We start from the raw sequence: 19,290 nt of genomic DNA, 5'->3' as shown, positions 1-19,290 counted from the left end.
GCATTGTGCACATTCGACGCAGTGGGGTGAAAATGAGTTTCTCCTGTCGCTTTCCTTCTCTTAGTCACGCCTGTCATATATATATACGCTCTGAACCATCACCCAACGCAGTGTGCGCGACAGCAGCAGCCCACAGCAGCAGCAGTGGGAAAGTCGAAGGAAGAGGCAAAGGAACCTTCGCTTTAAAACGTTGGGCGGAGCAACGCCAACTTCCGGCTTCACTTAGCTCCACAAAGGGTGATGCCAGGGCTCCTCCTCAGTTTTCCTGCCTCCATGGTGGCGCTACTTTACCATGTTTAAGGGGCTTTACACTCAACCGTATTCTAGTACACTCTATGCTCGTTAGAGTGTACTAGATAGTAGGAGTGGGTCCAACGCAGGCCAAAGCAAGCGGCGAGAGTGAAGCAAAAAAAGAAAACGCTGAAATTTGCGGCGGTGCTGCCATCGCCTTCTGAAGTTCCGACCAATGTGGTGGCCCGGCGGAACCGCGCGTACCGGCGGCGGTTACGGCGGTGCCAAGCTGTCGTTTAAGGCTCATTCAAACCGAAAGCGGAGCGTCTAAGCGGACAAGCGGATATTCAAAGCCGCGAGGCGGCGAGCGCCCGCGCCTGTTCATACCAGCCGGGTTGTCTGACTGCCCGCGCCGCCGGGTAGGCGGGGTATCTCGCAATTTCTTTAGTAATTTCAGGGATGTGCCGCCATCTCGCGGCACTTTGGGTTTGTACGCGCACTTTCGATATTTTTTTTCGTCGTGGGTTGGCGGCGCTCCCGTCCGCTATCTACTTCTACAAAATTATGAGCTCAGACGAGGAAGACGAGATCGTTGGCATTTTACTCGCCACTTGTCAACTCGCTTTCCAAGATTTGTTACAGCGCAACACAATACAAGGACAAAAGAAGGTATAAAGCGACGACACGGCGCCGTGTCGTCGTTTTATACCTTCTTTTGTCCTTGTCTTGTGTTGCGCTGTGACAAACCTTACTATGAATCCCAACCAACTGGCCCAACTTGCCGTTTTGACGCTTTTCAAGTACAGAAGCGAAAAGCCCAGAGAAAGGCATTCGTTTACATTCGTTCACCAGCGCTTCCGCCGTGTCGGGTTCTGATTGGCTGCGGCATAAGCGGCCAACTTGTCCACGCAGAAAAAGTCGGTCCGTGCGCGATCCGGCCAAGCGGCCGCGTATTTTCCGGATCCGCTTGTCCTCTCCGCCTTCGGTGTGAACGGGCCTTTAGAGTTACTGTATACGCGTAGTGCTCGCCGATGGACGCGCCACTGGTGGCGGACTTGCACAGAACACAGTTGGTTGTGTCGTTGATAGTACTTCTCTCTTTTGTTCACGTTTTCAGGGCAAAACAGGCAACACCTATCGCATGTGTGGGGTGGCCAAAGCTTCAAGGAATGTCGAAGAATAATTGTTGCAGGGTGGGGGGCTAAAATACCAGCCAAAACGTGCCGGCGACACGGTTCTAATCATTCCCCGCAAAGCCTCATCAGCGGGAGCAACTGTAGCAAAAATGGATCGTCGCTGCGGCGGGAAACTTCTCGTTCTCATCCTTTCCTTTATCTCGTCGGTGTTTTTTTCCACTCGATCATAGTTACACGCGTAAGCGACGAAGTTCGTCTGCAGTGCAGCATGCAGTTTAAAGGCATTTCTCTAAATTTCGGAATGCCGTTTGCCGCTTATATTGTTTTCCGCTTGTTCACCGCGTTGCGCCAGTAAGGCAGCACAACTTCATGAGCGCATTGTGTTGTATGTTAAAGCTACTGAAGTTTGCAAGAACTGAAATTGTTGGTTTTATGTGGCCCGGTAAATCGCCGCACCAGCTGTCGCGTACTTCATGTTTTTACATCTATTTTATGCGTGGCTTCGCACATGCTTAACTGTCGCTAGTTGCTGGCCCTTTGGAAGCCACCGACTCCATTTGTAAGCTGCACTTTGATGCAAAGTACATACGGCTGCATTATGTGCATATCATTGAAGGCCAGGAAGTGTGTACACAGCATGGAAATCCTGCGCTTCGGTCTGATGCGACACCCACATCTTGCCGTATCCTCCGGAGTATCTCTACCAGCAGCCCACGCGAAATAGAATGGTAACCTGTGAACATGTAACCTATGAAGGCCGGTCATCAAAGAGAACGCTCCCTCAATCAGTTGAACCGTCACTGACATTGGACGCACGTGACAATGGAAAGCTGCACGAGCTCGAAGACATACATACACAACCTATCACATGCTTTCTAATTCAAGCAAATATAAACAATGTGTTTTGCTTTATTCACCCAGGGGACCTGGAATACGAACTACGTCTCAGGTGTATGACACATAAAAGTAAGGAGAAAGAAACGGCTATTCCATAAACATTTTCAAAACACACAATTAAATGTGCTGCACGTAACGAACAACGTGGCCTACACTGAGCCTAAATGTCAAATTGCTGCCGTTATTAGGGCATCGGAGAAATTTTGTTAGCATTCAATACATCGCCTTGAGAAAGGCAGAAAACGACGGTTTGCTAATTTTTATTTAACACCTAATTAAACCACACAGTTCATATATTCCTGTACCTCATCCCATTCCTGTACAAGGCTCTCATTTCTTCGCAATGTGAGCTATGAATTTTGTTCCTTCAGGACATAGTGAAAACACGCACATGAGGTTTAAAAAGGAAATCAAACTACAAACGCGATCTATCTGATTGCGGTCATGCTCGCCGATCACATGTACGGTTGCGTTTGCGGCGTGCAGAGCGTGTACATGTAATTTAGTGCCATTCCCGTGCCTCGTATGTTAACGCCTCATCAAAATCTGCAGGAGATCCGTTCCTGGCCTGTCGGAGGCACCCCGTCAAAGTTTTTCTCGCATGATGTGACTTCTTTGTGACCTGATCACGTTTGTTCGCCGATATCCGCATCTATGCTTTAACGAATGTTATTATGCTATAATTAAGGTATTTTCGTGTCCAATGCGACTTGGCTGCGTTTAGTTCGGAACCTCTTTACAAAGCTCCCTGTGCCATCAAGAGGCATCAGCTTCGCTTCCCCGGCATTAGCACCATGAGCACTGCGTGTTTACATTATGGTAGTGTAGGATCTGATGTCATCGACCCATTGTGCTGTCACGTGAAGCAGCTAACCGTTTTGGTATCGCGTTTATTGGTTATTTAAAATTATTGATGAATTTTTAGGTCAACTGAACCATCCTGCTGGTGACAGAACTGTCAATGCCATTTGAAAATGACAATATCGTAGTATGGTTAAAAAAAACGCCGAAGTTGCCCTTTAAGCATTACCTCGGAAAAGGTGCAGCATCGATCATTGCTTTTAACTAACACACACGCAGCCGCGACACATCCGGGAGCAGACGGCGGAGCGCCGCCAGGTGCCTCCTCCCCCCGTGTGGTGTTTTGCCACACACAAGCCGACAAACAGGTTTTTATTCGCGTGACCATTCAGATGCTGATGCAGTAATAAACTTGGTTTCTACGTAGGAGGTATTTTGCTAGCTATCATATAAACACGTCATTGAAAATAAAAGTAAATAGCCGGGACCTCCATAGCTGCAACTCGCATCTGAATGCAACCGGCCAGCTAGAACAATGTTTCTGCATTCACCATATCACCTCTAGTATTACCCCTTTCCTAAGCTTTTTCATGCTTCCTGATGTACGTACGCAGTTAATAATGCTTGTGGTGAAACTATTTTTCAATACAGATCCGTTTCAAGTGAACGTCTTTCCTGTAAACTTCTCTGAAGCCACCTTGCGGTGACATTCTAGCACTCCCCTTTACAGAAAATTACTTATTACACTTCTGGCCTTACAAAACAAATAAGAAGAGGTTTAGCTATAACACCACATGCATTCATCTTAGATTGCATCAAAAACATATTTATTGCCAACTCTCGATGTATCAACACACTAGGTAAGTCGCCAGAGATTTTAAAAATGCAACAGATAGAAAATTGCACTACACTGTGGAAGACTACTTGGATTACAAAATGAAACAAAGAACAGCAACACATTTCGCAAAGCTTATGCATGAGTTTTCATGACAACTGTTGGGTTACAGCCACACCAGCTGCCAACCTCTGCATCTCCCGACACCGCACAGGGCAGAAATGCTACTTGAATAACACATTTTCTCTGGCATCTTCTGCGGAAAACACAGTTACTCATGTGAAGTAAAGAGCAAAGTGGGCATACGTGAGATTAATATGTCACAGCAGAAGGTGCACAAACTACCTTTCATGCCTATGAAGGACTAACGTTAAATCAAATGTTTCATGAGAGCACTGCTGAAAGTAGGGCTGCAGTCACATTATTGTTTTTCTTGCGGAAAAACAGCAACATTATCTGGCGATGTGATTATCGCCTGGGATGTGGACTTGACTTTATGGCCAACTATACAGTGAGAACTGAACTGTATAGTCTCACTAGGTTACCAACCAATGACTAAGGGATATAGAGGGGGCTGGGCCCTGCGGGCCCAACCCTTACCTCGACCCCCTTTCCGAGGAGACATGCCTGCTGGCAGTATTGAGCATGCGTGGGAGCCTTCCCTAACACCCCCCCCCCCCCCCCCAATCTCTGCATGCTTTGACGCGCCCCATGTCCTTGAAGGCTACCCTGGGTCTACTCCAGTACCAAATGCACATGTTTTTACACTATGTTCAAAATGCATTGTGCAATCTATGTATTTCCTAATGACCGAAGCACACAAAGCCAAGAGCTACTAAACCCATCTCTAATTTTTAGTGCCCACAGTAATGTGCCTGCAAAATTTTGCCAAGCCCGTGCATGCACAAGTGTACAGAAGCAGCAATTTTTTTTTTTTTTTGCTGTTGGAGCTTCGTACATCGACAGGACTACTTATTATATGGAAAAGGCTATCTAATAAAGTTTATGGAAAACATAAGAAAGAGTGAGCTATTCAAGATGCTCACAATGAGAACATTTTCTGTAAGCATGTATGTATTTGGTCCCATTTACTACTTTCGGTCTGACATAGATGACAATAACTCAAACCAATCCTATCAATAGATAAGCATTTACCTTTTAAAAGTGCAACAAATCTTTTATGTCCCACATCACAGTGTACTAGAATGAAGTTAGTGATTTAACAATACAAAGAAAAGGTGATCAGCAAGAATATTTCCGAAGTTTTCTAATTACCAGCTCTAACAAGGACCAGAAATTGTGCAACTTCTGCACCCAGCTTACTTTCTGTACATGGTTTTCCTCTTGCCACTCTACGGACTGGAAGACATTAGTTTCAAGAAAGTGGATAATTAAACAAATGGGGCAATTATTTCATGGTTCTGGGACCATCCAAAAAAAGTTCATACTGCATGAGCACAGAAGCTTGTACACCAATCAGAAAATGCATTGCTGTTACTCGGGATTATCGCAATAAACAGTAGCAATATCAATGTGTATGTAGTACCATTGTTCTGTAGAGATCGAATGAAACTGCATACCATTGCACAAACCTTGTAATGATCATGTTCATTAATTACAGCATAGATTGCATACCTTCCTCAAGAACAAATCCAGAATTGCAGTATGTGCACATACGGCACTCCATGCATACATATCTCAGCTCCATCGGTGTAATGGATGCATGCCATATTTTGTAGCGCTTGTGACATGTTGAGTAATGTAATATATTGTACAACAACATTCATGTGGAAAACAAGACCTTGATTCACACAAAGCCAGCATCAAAGGCATATCTACAATGTAGTCTGCATTTTTCGTAAGAAATACTCATGCGTGCTCTTCATATCAGCTGCCTTTAAAGGGCTCCTCACCAGGTTTGGCCATTTTAAACAGACAAGCTCAGCATATATTTCACACACGGGTCGGGTCTGAAAAGTAATACAGTGCTGTGCGCCACAGGAACTGCAGAAATTTTAAATGAAATGCTGCATGTCTTGAGAAAGCTCCCAGCCAGAAAGTCGAGGTAACACGTACAAACGCTGTGATGTAAATGCTGTCCTAGCAACGTCTGTCACCATGATAGATTACTTTGGTCAATCATTCAATGTGGAACGCGCAATGCTGCCACTGGAAATGGGCCACACAGCAAGAAAGGAAGCGAAGAAAAAGATGGGAGGCGGGGCTCGCCACACATTAGCCCGACGCAGTGTTTCCGCACCACTATCGGGGAAGGTGAGGAACGAGTGTTGCCAGTGGATGCTACTCGAGGCGGAGGGAGAAGGTGCCTGTGTTGACCGTGACACTTGCTTCCTAGAGGTAGGGTAACAGGGTGTTCAATTTCATCTATCTCTTCTTCTAATACTTTTGCCAGAGCAATCCCTAGATAGGCTTGAAGAACTTTCAGCGTATAACTAAAATTTGAAATGGGACCTTGATGAGGGGCTCTTAAAATTTTTTTGCCCATTCACAGCCACCTTTCCCTTAAAATATTAGTTCTGATTTGATGGCAACCAGGAAGCGAAGTCACAGTGATAAAGCAGTAAATGAAACTTAGGCCTCACTGCCCAAAGCCATATGTACTTTGAAAAAAAAAAAAAGAAATAGAAAAGATGTATAGCTGGTGTAATTCCGAGCTTTCTCAGTTTTCATACTCCAACATTCACTAACTTTTCATATTTGAAAGAATGGGTGCACAAAATTTTGACCAATGCTGGGGATCCATTAAATTATGCTGGCGCAGAAGCTTAAAGACAAAAAAATTGGGAATGCAATAGCCTTCGTCGTGCGGCAGTAATAGCCATCAACGTATACAACAGTAATACTTGCCAACATGAGCACAACAAAACAAACAGTCATGCACCACATTCATCATGTAACAGCATGGAACATTTTACAAAACAACGATGTAGGTAATACATACATGCGAATGCCGTAAATGAATCAGAATGTGAAGAATTCTCCTGTCAGAACTACCACATAGAAACAAGAAATAATTTGTTATGCAGGCTTGTCGATATGAAGTTAACACAGCCTCATACTTTGTGCTGCTCCAAAGGCTTGAGATCCGAATGAGACAGAGGTTCACGGGAAGCAATCAACCGCGGGTTTGAGCAATGTTTCGGCATCCTGGGCTCCTGCAACATCCCACTGAAACCCTGGCTGCTCCATCTGACCTTCCAAGTTTGGTGGTCCTAGACAGTATTTCTAGTTCTATCACAGCAAACACGCCAGAAACAAAACATTTCGGCTGGAAGAAATCTATTAACACCTTATTTTTGCCTTTGAAAAGGCACCACAAAGAAATACTAAGTAAAACTGTATTAGAGAACTATGCATGTGCCATATCATAGCAGCCACTTTAATGTGAGAGGGGCGAGCCAGAAGCAATGCAAAGGAGCACCAGCTGTTCCTGCACAAGTTGTCGCACCAGCTTGTTGCAACATCATGGATTTTGATAGGTTCTATTCGGGTGTAGTTTGCTGTTTACGAGTAAAAGAAAAACTGTTTCCAATTATGAGGCAGCACTAAAGACTTGACCCAGCCATCACAAATTTCTCTTGTGATGAAGCAGCCACAATCGGTGAGTTTATGCTGACACACAAGCAGTAGGGGTCCGGTTCAAATTACAAAAAGGGGCCTCCACCAAATGAATGACAATAACATTTTAAAAGAATACTGTATCTTAACTAGCTCGGTGTTGCTCTTCAATTCAACAGCTACTACCAGGATGTTGCTTCACTTTGTTTTTAAAAATGAGGCTGTTGAATTCATTCCCTAGAACAAGTTTTTAGAAACCAACTCGACATGCAAGACTATAACTAGCTAGATCTATAAAAAGGTGAAAACCGCGCAAGAACGATGACACACCGAAGAAGAAACACACACCACAGGCACCGACTAACAACTCCAATGCGTAAGGGTGCATTCAGGACTTTGAAAAGTGCCAGGTCATGGGACACTATAAGTGTGCATATGGCCGCCTGACAGCTGGGGTCCTTGCGAACAGCCGAAGAGGTGAAGCGTGCGCAAGCCACCCTTCCCTAAAGCTCAGTAAAAACAGATCGGCTACCTTGAAAGTGCACAAGAAATCAGCGCCCGTGTTTCTGAGCATGTTTTTTAGTTTGATTGGTCTTTCACCCCATCTGTTTCACCAACGTCAAAGGCCACGTGTTGGTTGTTTTCCTGCCCCCTTTTTTTTCTTATATTGCTGATCGGCAATAAACCTTCAGTTGTTAGTCAGCGCCTGCGGTGTATCTTTCTTCTGCGTGCCATCTATCTTGCGCTGTTTTCACCTTTCTATGGGCAATGCCTAACCAACTAGCCCAGCATTGCACACTTCTGCCATAAATAGCATATGATCAACTGACTAATGAAGAAAATTTTGCCGTCTAAATAAGCATGCGTTTTTGAGCACACGTGCTTAGCCTGAAAAACTAAAAGGAACGCCATTATACGAGACTAACTGAATGCACCTGTTGCGTGAGCTGCATGCTCCTTAATACCCACAAGCGCCTGTGTGCTAAAGCCTGCAGTCCTTGCACTACCAAGTTACCCATGCGAACTGCACCTTTTTCAAGGCACGTAGGTTTGCAAGATGAAGCACCACGGAGACTGCTACTTTTGGCAATGTATGTCTTGAATTATGCTTACAAGAGTATTATAACGTTAAACTAAAAGTCACAGGTTTGAACTATGAAACTTGGACTATGAAATGCCACCATTTCTGTTAGTTGTGCGTTGTATTGATCCGACTCTCAAAGCACCCCCATTATTTCAAAAATACCAAATGCACATATGCTACTGAAACAACTTATTAAATTTTATACTTTGGATAATTAGACCCCATTTTATGGCTCAATCAAGATTGAATTATTGGAATATGTTGAGTGCATGCATTGTAACAACCACAAATAGAATATGTTTGTTGCTTACTTTTATTATTGTAAAACAAAAATGGAGTGGAATTCTTTAAAAGTGCTTCTAGTTTGTGTATTCCCATGTGTTGCATCTGCAAAATGTGCTGTACTTGTATATTCGATTGGCAGTCTGTATTGCTTACATGGATGCAAGCTATCCACAGCATGGCATCTGCTGCCACCAATGCCATGGTGTTAGTCATTATCATTGTCATCCTGCTAGTTGCTACATCATAAAATGTGCCGAAAAGCTAGAAACATGTAAACCTCAGTGATAACAGTGATAAGACGTGAGATAACACCCCTAATGATTTAAGTTAGCCATGTTTAGAACTATATCATTTCCATTAATTTTAACTTTGGCAACATTTTTGGATCTGGCATTTTGAATAGCCACCTAACCTCACGCTCATCTTTCTCGAACTTCACTTTGAACAAGGCTCCCACATGGGGGCCAAGATGTCCAGACTTAAATAATCTTTCACCTTGCTAATATCTATTTCATCTTTTTATTTATTCTTTTTCTGGCTCTTATGATCTCTTTCTATGGTCCCATAAAAGATGAACATGACCAAGTTTTTAGATTGCTAAATTTGTTGTTGCAACTTCTTTTCTGCCTTTGAAACCAAGCTACAAAGCCAGCATTTGGGCATTTGCCAAAAGCAATTTCCATATTATATTTTCTTCCCTTCCCCGAGAAAAATAAATAAGTAAAAGAACATATGCGAAGAGCCTAAGTAAGTGCAACATTATTTTGTCAGAGCACACATTAAGCTGTGACCATTATTTGGTGCTTATTCAGAGATACCAAAATTTGGAGCTGTGTATCATATATTACAGGTGCATTACAGGGTGTTGTCCCGATAAATCTTCATGCATATGCAACGAATATGAACTGTTATTTGCAGAATATGTGGGCATGTTAGAAACAAGTCATTTACATGCCATATGCATCTGGTAGCTAGTATTCTAGACCCCTCTCCCACTCATGAGCAGGTAGACCTGTCCACAAAAGCTTAGGGACTGGGAGAAGTGCAAAGATGACTTGCCACCTAATAAGCCTGCCACTAAGGATTTCGCACTTGTACATGAATCCTATGCAGTGCACGTCTTAAATAGAAGCTTTATCTCACGAGTGACTTTGACTTCCTTCTGGAATATATGTGAAAAGCACAAGTGCTCTCATCAGACAACCCCTGAATCAATTTGAATGAAATGCGCTGCATTTGAGAGAGAAGTATAATTTCTCCCAACTCCTTGAACTGGAATTTCGATTTCGAATCTCAAGTATTTTATAAAAATTGCTGAATATCAGTGATTAAAAATTTTTGAGGCACTTATATTTTACAACTCTTCAAAAACCAAATAAGCTACAGTGAAAAGTAGTTAGCCTTGTCATATTCGAAACAAATTTGTGGGCAGGAGTACATATCACATGTAAACGTAGTAAGCTTAAGAAAGTGAGCAGCCAAAACACAGCACAATAGAACATGATTCATTCCGCTAAATGTACCGGCAGCAGACAAAATTAAGTTCATGCATAATACTCAAGGAAATTGCACTGCTTCTGCATGGAATGTTGAAGCTACAAGAAAAACGCATCGACATTTTTTTGTATCATACAACACTGAGGTACCACTCACTCAGCTTCAACCCAACAGGCAACTGTCTTCAGTAGCTCCCTTACTGCTTCTTAGACAAAGACATGGCGTTTTTTTGTGGATTATAGTTTCCACAGCAAAGGTCCAGCTATGAGTAGCTGAAAACACATTTTTTATATAGATAACTGTACTCAGTAGAAAATGCAGTCCCAAACAAATGTACAATTTACTGTTAGGAACCTAAATGTCACAAAAATTGAATGAAGACGAAGGAGAGAAACGATCCACATCTAACCTCAACTTTTTTCGTGCATACCAAAGGTGCAAGAGCAGCACAAGAATAACCATTCTGGGTTCGATCATGCTTCCGGGTAACTATACAAGCGTAGTGTTTTCCTGGAAGCAGTGGTGGCACATCAAAGGCGAGCTTTCTGTTTCTTTTCATGTTTTCCCCCCTACGGTGGATGCTGCCGCGCAGGCCATCTGGATGGTGTTGCAAGAAATCGAGCAGGGACTGCTGCTCCTATGAAGTTATACCTCAAACGGCAACTGGAAAAGGGGTTTCAGTTTGAGATCCCACGTAGCAGAATCATGTTTTCTTGTATATTCAAATTACAACTTGATGCTGTCATGTCTGTAGGTTTTGCATAAGTTGTAATTTATGAATTTTCTGACGCATTTTACATTGAGAAATTCAATTAGTTCAGTAACGCCCATGCGCCACGCAGAGAGCCTGCATGGATTGGGATGCGTGGTTCGGGATGATTTTTTTCATACGGACATCGCTGCTGGCGCCAACACCCAATTTTGTGCCACACGGGGCCTTTAACGCTATCGTGTTGAAATAGTTCAAACAGCATGAAATCATCTACAATATGTTTCTCACATATTAAACAATAGAGACAAAGCCTACGTGTTAAGCAAGTCATATCAGTAACTGCGCAATCACTGTGAGTTGCGTATTTAAAATAAAAGCTGGAAACTATGTGAAGTAAAGCCTAAAATATCCAGTGAGAAAGATGCAGAGAACGCACAGTGTATGTACAAAATTGATATCCGAGCACTAAAGTAATAAAAAATAAGTATGGGAAAGTGAGACCAACCTTTCCACATAATCTATTCTTTAGAGAAATTTGAAAAGTTCATTGTGGCTATTCCTGATGTGTGGATGCAAGGTTAAGAAATGATATGGTAAACATGGTACTGATATAATTCTGAAGTTCTGCAAACAAAGGAAATTGCTGTGAGTGATATGTCATGCTAGGCAGCCAACTTCAACAAACATAGAACTGGAGAAAATCTGAGTTCCTGCACTAAGAAATAAATTTGCTAAATAACAATCCCTAATTAATTTTTTACAGCACGACACCACCACATATGAACTGTTACAAACTTCCCCAGTCAGTCAGCCGCAATGTGGTCCCAAGTGTAGACACTGCTAGCAGAAGGAGTTTATTTCATTTCGCTGAATTACTCTCGACTCCTCACACAGTGAACGGTTCTACATGTGCATAAATACATCTCTTCAAGTACATGCATTTAGAGTCAGCTTTTTACTTGCGTGTTCTAAAGAGACGCTAGCTGCACAGTCTCTGTACAGTGGCAACTGTGGTCACAAACAATCCTATGGTACGGCGCAAAAGTCTCTCTTTGAACACATATGTACATTATGCTACTAACAAGCAGCAAATGTGTAGATAGGACTTGCTTTGTGCCTACACATTTCATCTCCTGCAGCTAATGTGTGGTGTACATGCTGACTTCCCAAAAATATAATGCGCATAGCTTAGCTGCCATAATTTATGGATATTTTACACTGTACAAGACAAACCAAAGTGCCTGCCTTGTCGACAGGCGCTGTCTGTGCTTTATATTTCCCCATTTCACTATTTTCACTCCTCTCTTCAATTATCATGATCATGCACAATAATCTGTGAAACCATAAGTTACCTCATAAGTTTCCTACTGATATGTTCTAACTGCTCTTGCTAACGTTGATATATATATGTGTATAGTGCAAGTTGTTATGCTGAAACAGGTCGGTTAATTTACAAGAAAAAAAAAAGGTATAGTGTATGGTGTGTCCCTCATTACAACCAAGAACTATATATAAACAACATGAATGCGTGGATGGATTTCCCAGAGCTCTTCTTTCACTATATATGTTACCTCATAGCCAACATGAAGGCCATCACCTTCGATTCGGAGAGCCTCAGCTTCATGCACATTTCTCACCTTCAAACCACAACAGCCATTGCGATCTTATTTTCCTGCCATAACAATGTCTCACATATACTAATCACTTCTGCTACATACAGTTTGGTCAGGCCAACATCTCTGCAATGGCTAAAGACATGTCAGGCACACACGATTCTGAACCATTTTATAAGGCCAGTGAGCCCTTGTAGGTGCTAATCACAGCTAGTGCCACTCCAAGTCAATTATGCCATTGCCACATATATAAATGGAGGACTTATGGTTTGTTCGTGACTACAGTAAACAGGAGCATTAGGCATACATGATTTTTCTAACTGCCTAATTTGCACTCACATTTTGTTGAAACGTGGCTTTTCACAATACATGTAGCCTCACACTATGTTCACGTGCACTGCTTGCCTTGTGTGCCAAAATAAAATGGAATTATGCAATTAGCTGCACAAACTCACCCAAATGGCCAAACAAAGCACATGTTGGGTTTTGCTTCAGCATGCATACCTGGCGCTTCAATTTACACATTTTGTATATGCAATAAAATGCCATGAAACAAACATCTGCACTTCCACTACCACAATACAAAGAATGCACCAAATTTGACAGTTCATCTGCCGGCTCCTGTAAAAACAGCTTTCTGTATGCAGTTGCACTGACATTTGGCACAAACAATGCTGCTCATGGGTTTCATGTTGCTTTGCTGGCACTCTGTGCTGCATGCTTCGAAGATGATGACGTCATGGGTGGCTCACTCGAGGATGCAGAATGCACAGGCGCCCCTGCTTCCCTCAAGTGCTCTCGATACCTAAGGCAGTGAATAAAAAGCACTTTTGAGGCAAGGCACTCATCACAGGTCGTGTGTATACGGCACACATTTGTAGCACAAGCAACCTATTTGATGCCTTTATAAGGGTTCCCGTAACTTACACAAATTGCGACACGCAAATAATCATACTTTTGGTACAAAAAGAATAAGTGAGTCAACATGACAACACAAGAAGGCTAGAAGACCATGTGGTTATTTGGCCCCCAAAGTGAAAGAAAATGACCTGTCAGATGTTATGTCTATGCACCAAATAACACCTCAAAATCAGAAACCTAGCAAAAATGCTAAAAGTATTTTTTGTTGGTTCAATAGAGTAGTCCTATAGGTTGTATTAGTAATGTATTGGAACTCTATGGGATTTATTTTAATTCCATCGGTACCAATAGAGTCCAATAGAGGATGTCTATACGGCATCTATTGGACCAACAGAGATTGTATTGGCACCAACAGGCATAATCTATTTGCTGCCTCTTGGACCAAGCCTTTTACTGACACCAATAGAGTTCAAGAGGTGATTGCTTTTGACAAATACGTCAGTACTGATACGAATAGGATCCGATAAGGATAAATATTTGTTGCTTTTTTTGTTTCCTGTTGGACCAATGGGGACTGAAAAATTTTCTATCTAGCCTAAACCATAAATTCGATTTCATTTGCTTCAGTGAGACATGGTTCACACCGTATGATTGTTTTTTACTACCTGGATATGACTGTGTGTCAGCCTGTCGTTCATTGAAGCGTGGAGGTGGCGTTGCCCTGTATGTTCGTTCGGATCTGCCAAACCAAATTCCACCAAATTATATTATTGTGAACGAAAATTTTGAGTGTGCTTTTATTCACTGCTATAACATAGTTCTTGCTGCCGTGTACCGACCGCCATCTGAGTGTATAAGTGAATTTATGCAATTTGCAGAAGGAGTATTTGTGTGTGGTATTGAAATCAACCGTGAATGTGTTTTTGTCGGCGACTTTAATATAGATGCTTCTGAAAATAATGCTACCTTCTTGCATTTCAGAGAACTTTTCGAATCATATGGTTGTTCAAATGTAATTAACGAGCCTACCCGTGTCACCTCAAGTACTGAAACGATATTAGACCTGTGCATTACAAGCTTTTGCCCTGATGAAGTGAAGTGAGGTGTAATCACTTGTGGCCTTACCGATCATCTACCAATTTATTGTCTAATACCATCGAAACAAAAGCGTACATTAGAAAAAGAAACACTGGTTAGAGCCTACTCGGAACAAAACATGTTAAGGTTTAAAGAACTCGTGGAACAACAGAAATGGGATAGTGTCATAAAAGAAAACGATCCAAATGTTGGTTATAATGTCTTTCTGAAGTGTTTTACTTCTGCCTACAATGCCTCCTTTTCGTTAAAAGCTCCTGAAAAACACAAAAAAACAAGAAAACCTTGGATATCATATCCATTATACACCAGAATTAAACACAGGCAGAGACTTTTCGAGAAGTTCTTAGACACAAGATGTGAATGTGATCTTCAAATATTTAAGAAAGTGAGGAACAAATTAAGTGCTGATATCAAAGAAGCAAAACTAGAATTCTACATGAAAAAATTGTCTGAAATTGTGGTAAATTCTTATCTTGTATGGAAAGCGATCCGGGACACTATAGGAAAGACAATTTTGCCAAAACGTGTTTTGTATGAAAGTGAGTCCATGAGTGACATCGAGGTCGCAAACTTGTTTAACGAAGACTTTATTAAGGTGGGTGCTTCGGCAGATGACCGCGCCAAAATGCCTTGTGAACATTTTGTGAAAACACACTGTCAAAATACTATATTTATGTCACCCACTGATCAATATGAGATGACTGATGTCATATTGGCTTTGAAAAACGATTGCGCCGCTGGAGCTGACGATATTAAAGCTAGACCACTGAAAGCTGTCGCGCCGATGGTAAGCATCCCGCTTATGCGCATTCTAAACCTTATTCTTTCAACCGCAGTGTTCCCAGACGCACTGAAGCTAGCCCGTGTGGCCACAATACATAAAGGTGGTTCTGTTAAAGACAAGAACAATTACAGACCAATATCCGTGCTTCCTATCTTTGCAAAGATAGCGGAGAACATAATACATAAAAGACTTTCTGGCTTTCTGACGGCAAACAATATAATAGTAAGCAAACAATTCGGGTTCAGGGAAAACAAGTCGTCTGAAAGTGCACTTCTTGAAATAAAGGAGCACATACTAGACAACATCGAAAGGAAAATAGTTACCCTGGGAATATTTCTAGATTTTAGAAAGGCTTTCGACTGTGTCCAACACGATGTGCTCTTAAAGAAATTGCCATCGTATGGAGTACGCGGCAAAGCTTGGTCTTTAATAAAAAGCTACTTAACTTCGAGAGCTCAATCCACATGCATAAATGGCGTAAACTCGGACTTAAAATTTGTAAAATTTGGCGTACCACAGGGATCATTACTAGGACCAACATTATTTTTATTATACATTAACGATATTGTAAACAATAACAAAAACACAAAGTTAATTTTATATGCAGACAATACGAATGTATTCTTCTCAGGTGCTCATTGAAGAGAGGTATTTCATCGAGCTAAAGAATGGCTAACAGGTCTGGATTTGTGGCTTCAATCTAATAGGCTTCAATTAAACATCAGTAAAACGAAATGCTTACTCTTCCGGCCGCGAGGAAACCACCCGACTGTAAACTTGGATTTAAAATTTCAGAACATTATCACTGAACAATCTGTATCAGTTAGATTTTTGGGGGTGACATTTCAAGAAAACCTCTCATGGACGCCTCACGTTGACAAGCTCCGAAGTGAGCTAGGGAGAGCTGTTGCAATCTTAAATAAAGTAAGATATTATATCCTGTCTGCGGTGAAAAGGCAGATATACTACGCGCTTATTCACTCCCGGTTATGTTACTGTTTCTTAGTATGGTCGACAACGACTGAGACCAACCTAGATGGTCTTTTTTTCTTGCAAAAGCGAGCGGTGCGTGCAATCGGAAATTTAGAACTTTCTGAAGGCACTACACCCTTTTTTAAATCAAATAAAATACTGCCTATTCATAAATTGTATAAATATAAACTGGCCCTAGAAATATTGCATCAGCACCAAACAACACCTATCCAAACCAAATATCAAGTGAAACCTGGTCCGTACTGCCTATGAAAGAATTTAATACCCACGCCACATTCTTGTACAAAATATGGCTATCAAAAACAAAGTTCTATGATACCAGACCTTCTAAACGAATATCCGGAAATAGCTGAAGCACTCATTACAGCTACCTCAGTGTACATTTTCAGAAAAATGCTCAGAAATGTTTTTCTTAACACAGACTAAAAATCGTGCCGGACTGATCCCAGTTGATTTCCGCTTACTCTGTGTCTTGGCTTCTCATTGTGAAAGTGCGATATATTTTCTGCACTCGTATGACTGTTGTTTCGACATACCTGTACAATGTATCTGATTGTATCTGTATTTATGTTATTGATGTAACAAAAAAAATGAAGAACACTTATTGATGTTTAAGTTTTACCGTGTTTCAAATTGCGGCTATTGTATTCTATACCTTTTGTTATTAATTTATGTGCTTGTGTGACCGCAGCTGACAAGGGTGGCGAGGCCCAGTCAGGCACGTTCAGTGCCTTTTGTCGCGTCCCCCTAGGCATTTCTGTAAGGAATATCTTGAATAAATGAATAAAGAAAGAAAGAGTTCATTGTACAATATGGAAAAAAACATCCAATAGAGCGGTGCTGGTCATGGAACATGCCAGCTGGGAATCTACAGCAGTTCCGTATACGATCAACTTGATTCACCAGTAGTCCCCTCCACTTCATCATGCGGGCGGAGTATGCACAGCAGTGTCGCTGGCATTTCCACAACCCAACCACTTTGTGCTGATAATCGGTACTAAGCAGAAAGGGACTGCAGAACTGCGCCCATGTGTCTTCTGCTACAGCAGGCAGCACGCGAACAGGCGCTGGCAGTAAGCACTTTGCTCCTCTGTCTTTCAATGTGTTTTCCCCCTGTGCTTGTTAAAATAATAACAACAGCAACAACAATAATGATAATAATAATAATTTCCACCAGCATATACATATTGACATAGAAGGCAGGAGTAAAAACAAGAAATATTTTGATAGAATTTCCACCCTCTTCAACCGAGGTGGCAAAGGCAGGGGGTGATGACAGGCGGCAAATTGTGCACACACAATAATAGTGGTGCACGTAACTTGGAGCATATATGAGAATTTCATCATTTGTAGCAAATATAAATAATACAAAAATAGATATACATGCATACAAAACTACTGCAGTGACAGTAAAGGAAGAAACAAAGACTACCTTATGCCCATACAATACTACTCACAATTAAGTGGACGTTAAAGCCCAACTATATGGTCGTAAATGCAAAACTCGCATACAAACTGTGACGCCACATAAGAAGAGACAACAAAAAGAGGATAAAATGCGATCAAGTCAAGGTTAAAAAGACAACAAATAGGCAGGGCATGATGAGGCAAGATCATCATTTTGTGACAAAATAAAATAGCCGTGAATAGTGGAATAAATGATATTGTGTAGGTCAACAATTTTTGCTGGCATTTGCGCTGTTGATTCACGGTGGTTGCCTGCAGCCCATATTTGTACAGAAGCACTGTTCTGGCACCCTTACGGTGAATACAATGGGAAGCTTTGGCCCAACGAACTTGCCAGCATGACCAATGACTGCAATGACATGACCCACGAAATGGACCCTGATGACCCTATCTGTTGTATCTTTAGGAAGCATGGGAAGCAGACCCTCAGTTGTGCGAACAAGAATGAATGTTTATTGAAAAGGCTGTACTTGTGGTTTTATACCTTGGCCATGCGGTCAGACCATGTGCACTTTCAAGCCTGTAAGCACGGTCTATTATCTGTGTGTGTGTCAGATGATCTTTGATACAGCAGTGTGATCCACCTTAAACGTGCTCACTTTCATAGTAATACATGATTGTCATTAAGAAAGTTTGCCTGGAATATTGATATATTGCCTGCTGTGGTAGGTGACATGCTGACGTGACTTGACATCATTTACATAGGTAGATGGGGTGCCCCGAGATACAAGTGACACTTCACTTGAAAGTGTGCCACTAAGGGTCTCAGCGATTCGTAGCAGATGTGTGCTTTTAACGCGATAGCGTTAAGGAGCTCGTGTCGCAGAAAAGCCGGTGTCGTCGGCGTCGGCGTCCGCGGCGTTGGCCGTGAGCGATAAATCACGGCAGGCACTTCATAAATAAAAAGCAACTTCCAAGATGGGCTGGGTGGGAATCGAACCAGGGTCTCCGGAGTGTGAGACGGAGACGTTACCACTGAGCCACGAGCTCGATGCTTCAAAGCGGTACAAAAGCGCCTCTAGTGAACGCGGTGTTACCTTAGAAACGAGCTGTTTCTAAGGCTCAGGCGTGCGTCGCTTGCTGAGGCGCACATTTCGTTGTCGCGCCGAACGCTGCGTTGCTCGACGCTCACCGCGTCCGATGTGGGGCGCGTAGTCGCTGCGCCGTAGCCCAATACCCCTTGGCGGGTCGACGGGAACGCTGTCGCGTTCCACTCTTGAAGGCGAAGCTTAAGCGTCCTCCAATTTTTTATTCCATTTTTAATGTCTCTGCAGACACATCTGAAGCTGTTTCGAGCCTGCATCAGCACTGCATTTACACGATTGTAGGTCGACTCGAATGTAAGTCGACCCCCCCCCCTTATCGCGTGTGACAGGGAAAAAAGAAAGGATACCCGAGGGCTGGCATGGTAACTGGA

General features: G+C 42.3%; 1 protein-coding gene across 2 annotated transcripts in view; it reads right to left on the bottom strand.

Moving 5' to 3' along the window:
* Nucleotides 1-3,875: 3,875 nt before the first annotated feature.
* LOC142580123 (protein O-mannosyl-transferase Tmtc3-like) overlaps nucleotides 3,876-19,290 on the bottom strand; it is an 870,647-nt gene continuing 855,232 nt past the window's right edge. For both annotated transcript variants that reach the window (XM_075690944.1, XM_075690942.1), the window contains one exon: nucleotides 3,876-13,475. In XM_075690944.1, the coding sequence (XP_075547059.1) occupies nucleotides 13,358-13,475 (118 nt within the window). In that variant the 3' untranslated portion in view covers nucleotides 3,876-13,357. The remainder of the gene's footprint in view (nucleotides 13,476-19,290) is intronic.

The sequence above is a fragment of the Dermacentor variabilis genome, chromosome 4 (assembly GCF_050947875.1).
Source record: "Dermacentor variabilis isolate Ectoservices chromosome 4, ASM5094787v1, whole genome shotgun sequence".
Taxonomy (NCBI): Eukaryota; Metazoa; Arthropoda; class Arachnida; order Ixodida; family Ixodidae; genus Dermacentor; species Dermacentor variabilis.
Note: the sequence above shows the minus strand (reverse complement) of the source record. Positions and strands in the feature narration are given on the sequence as shown.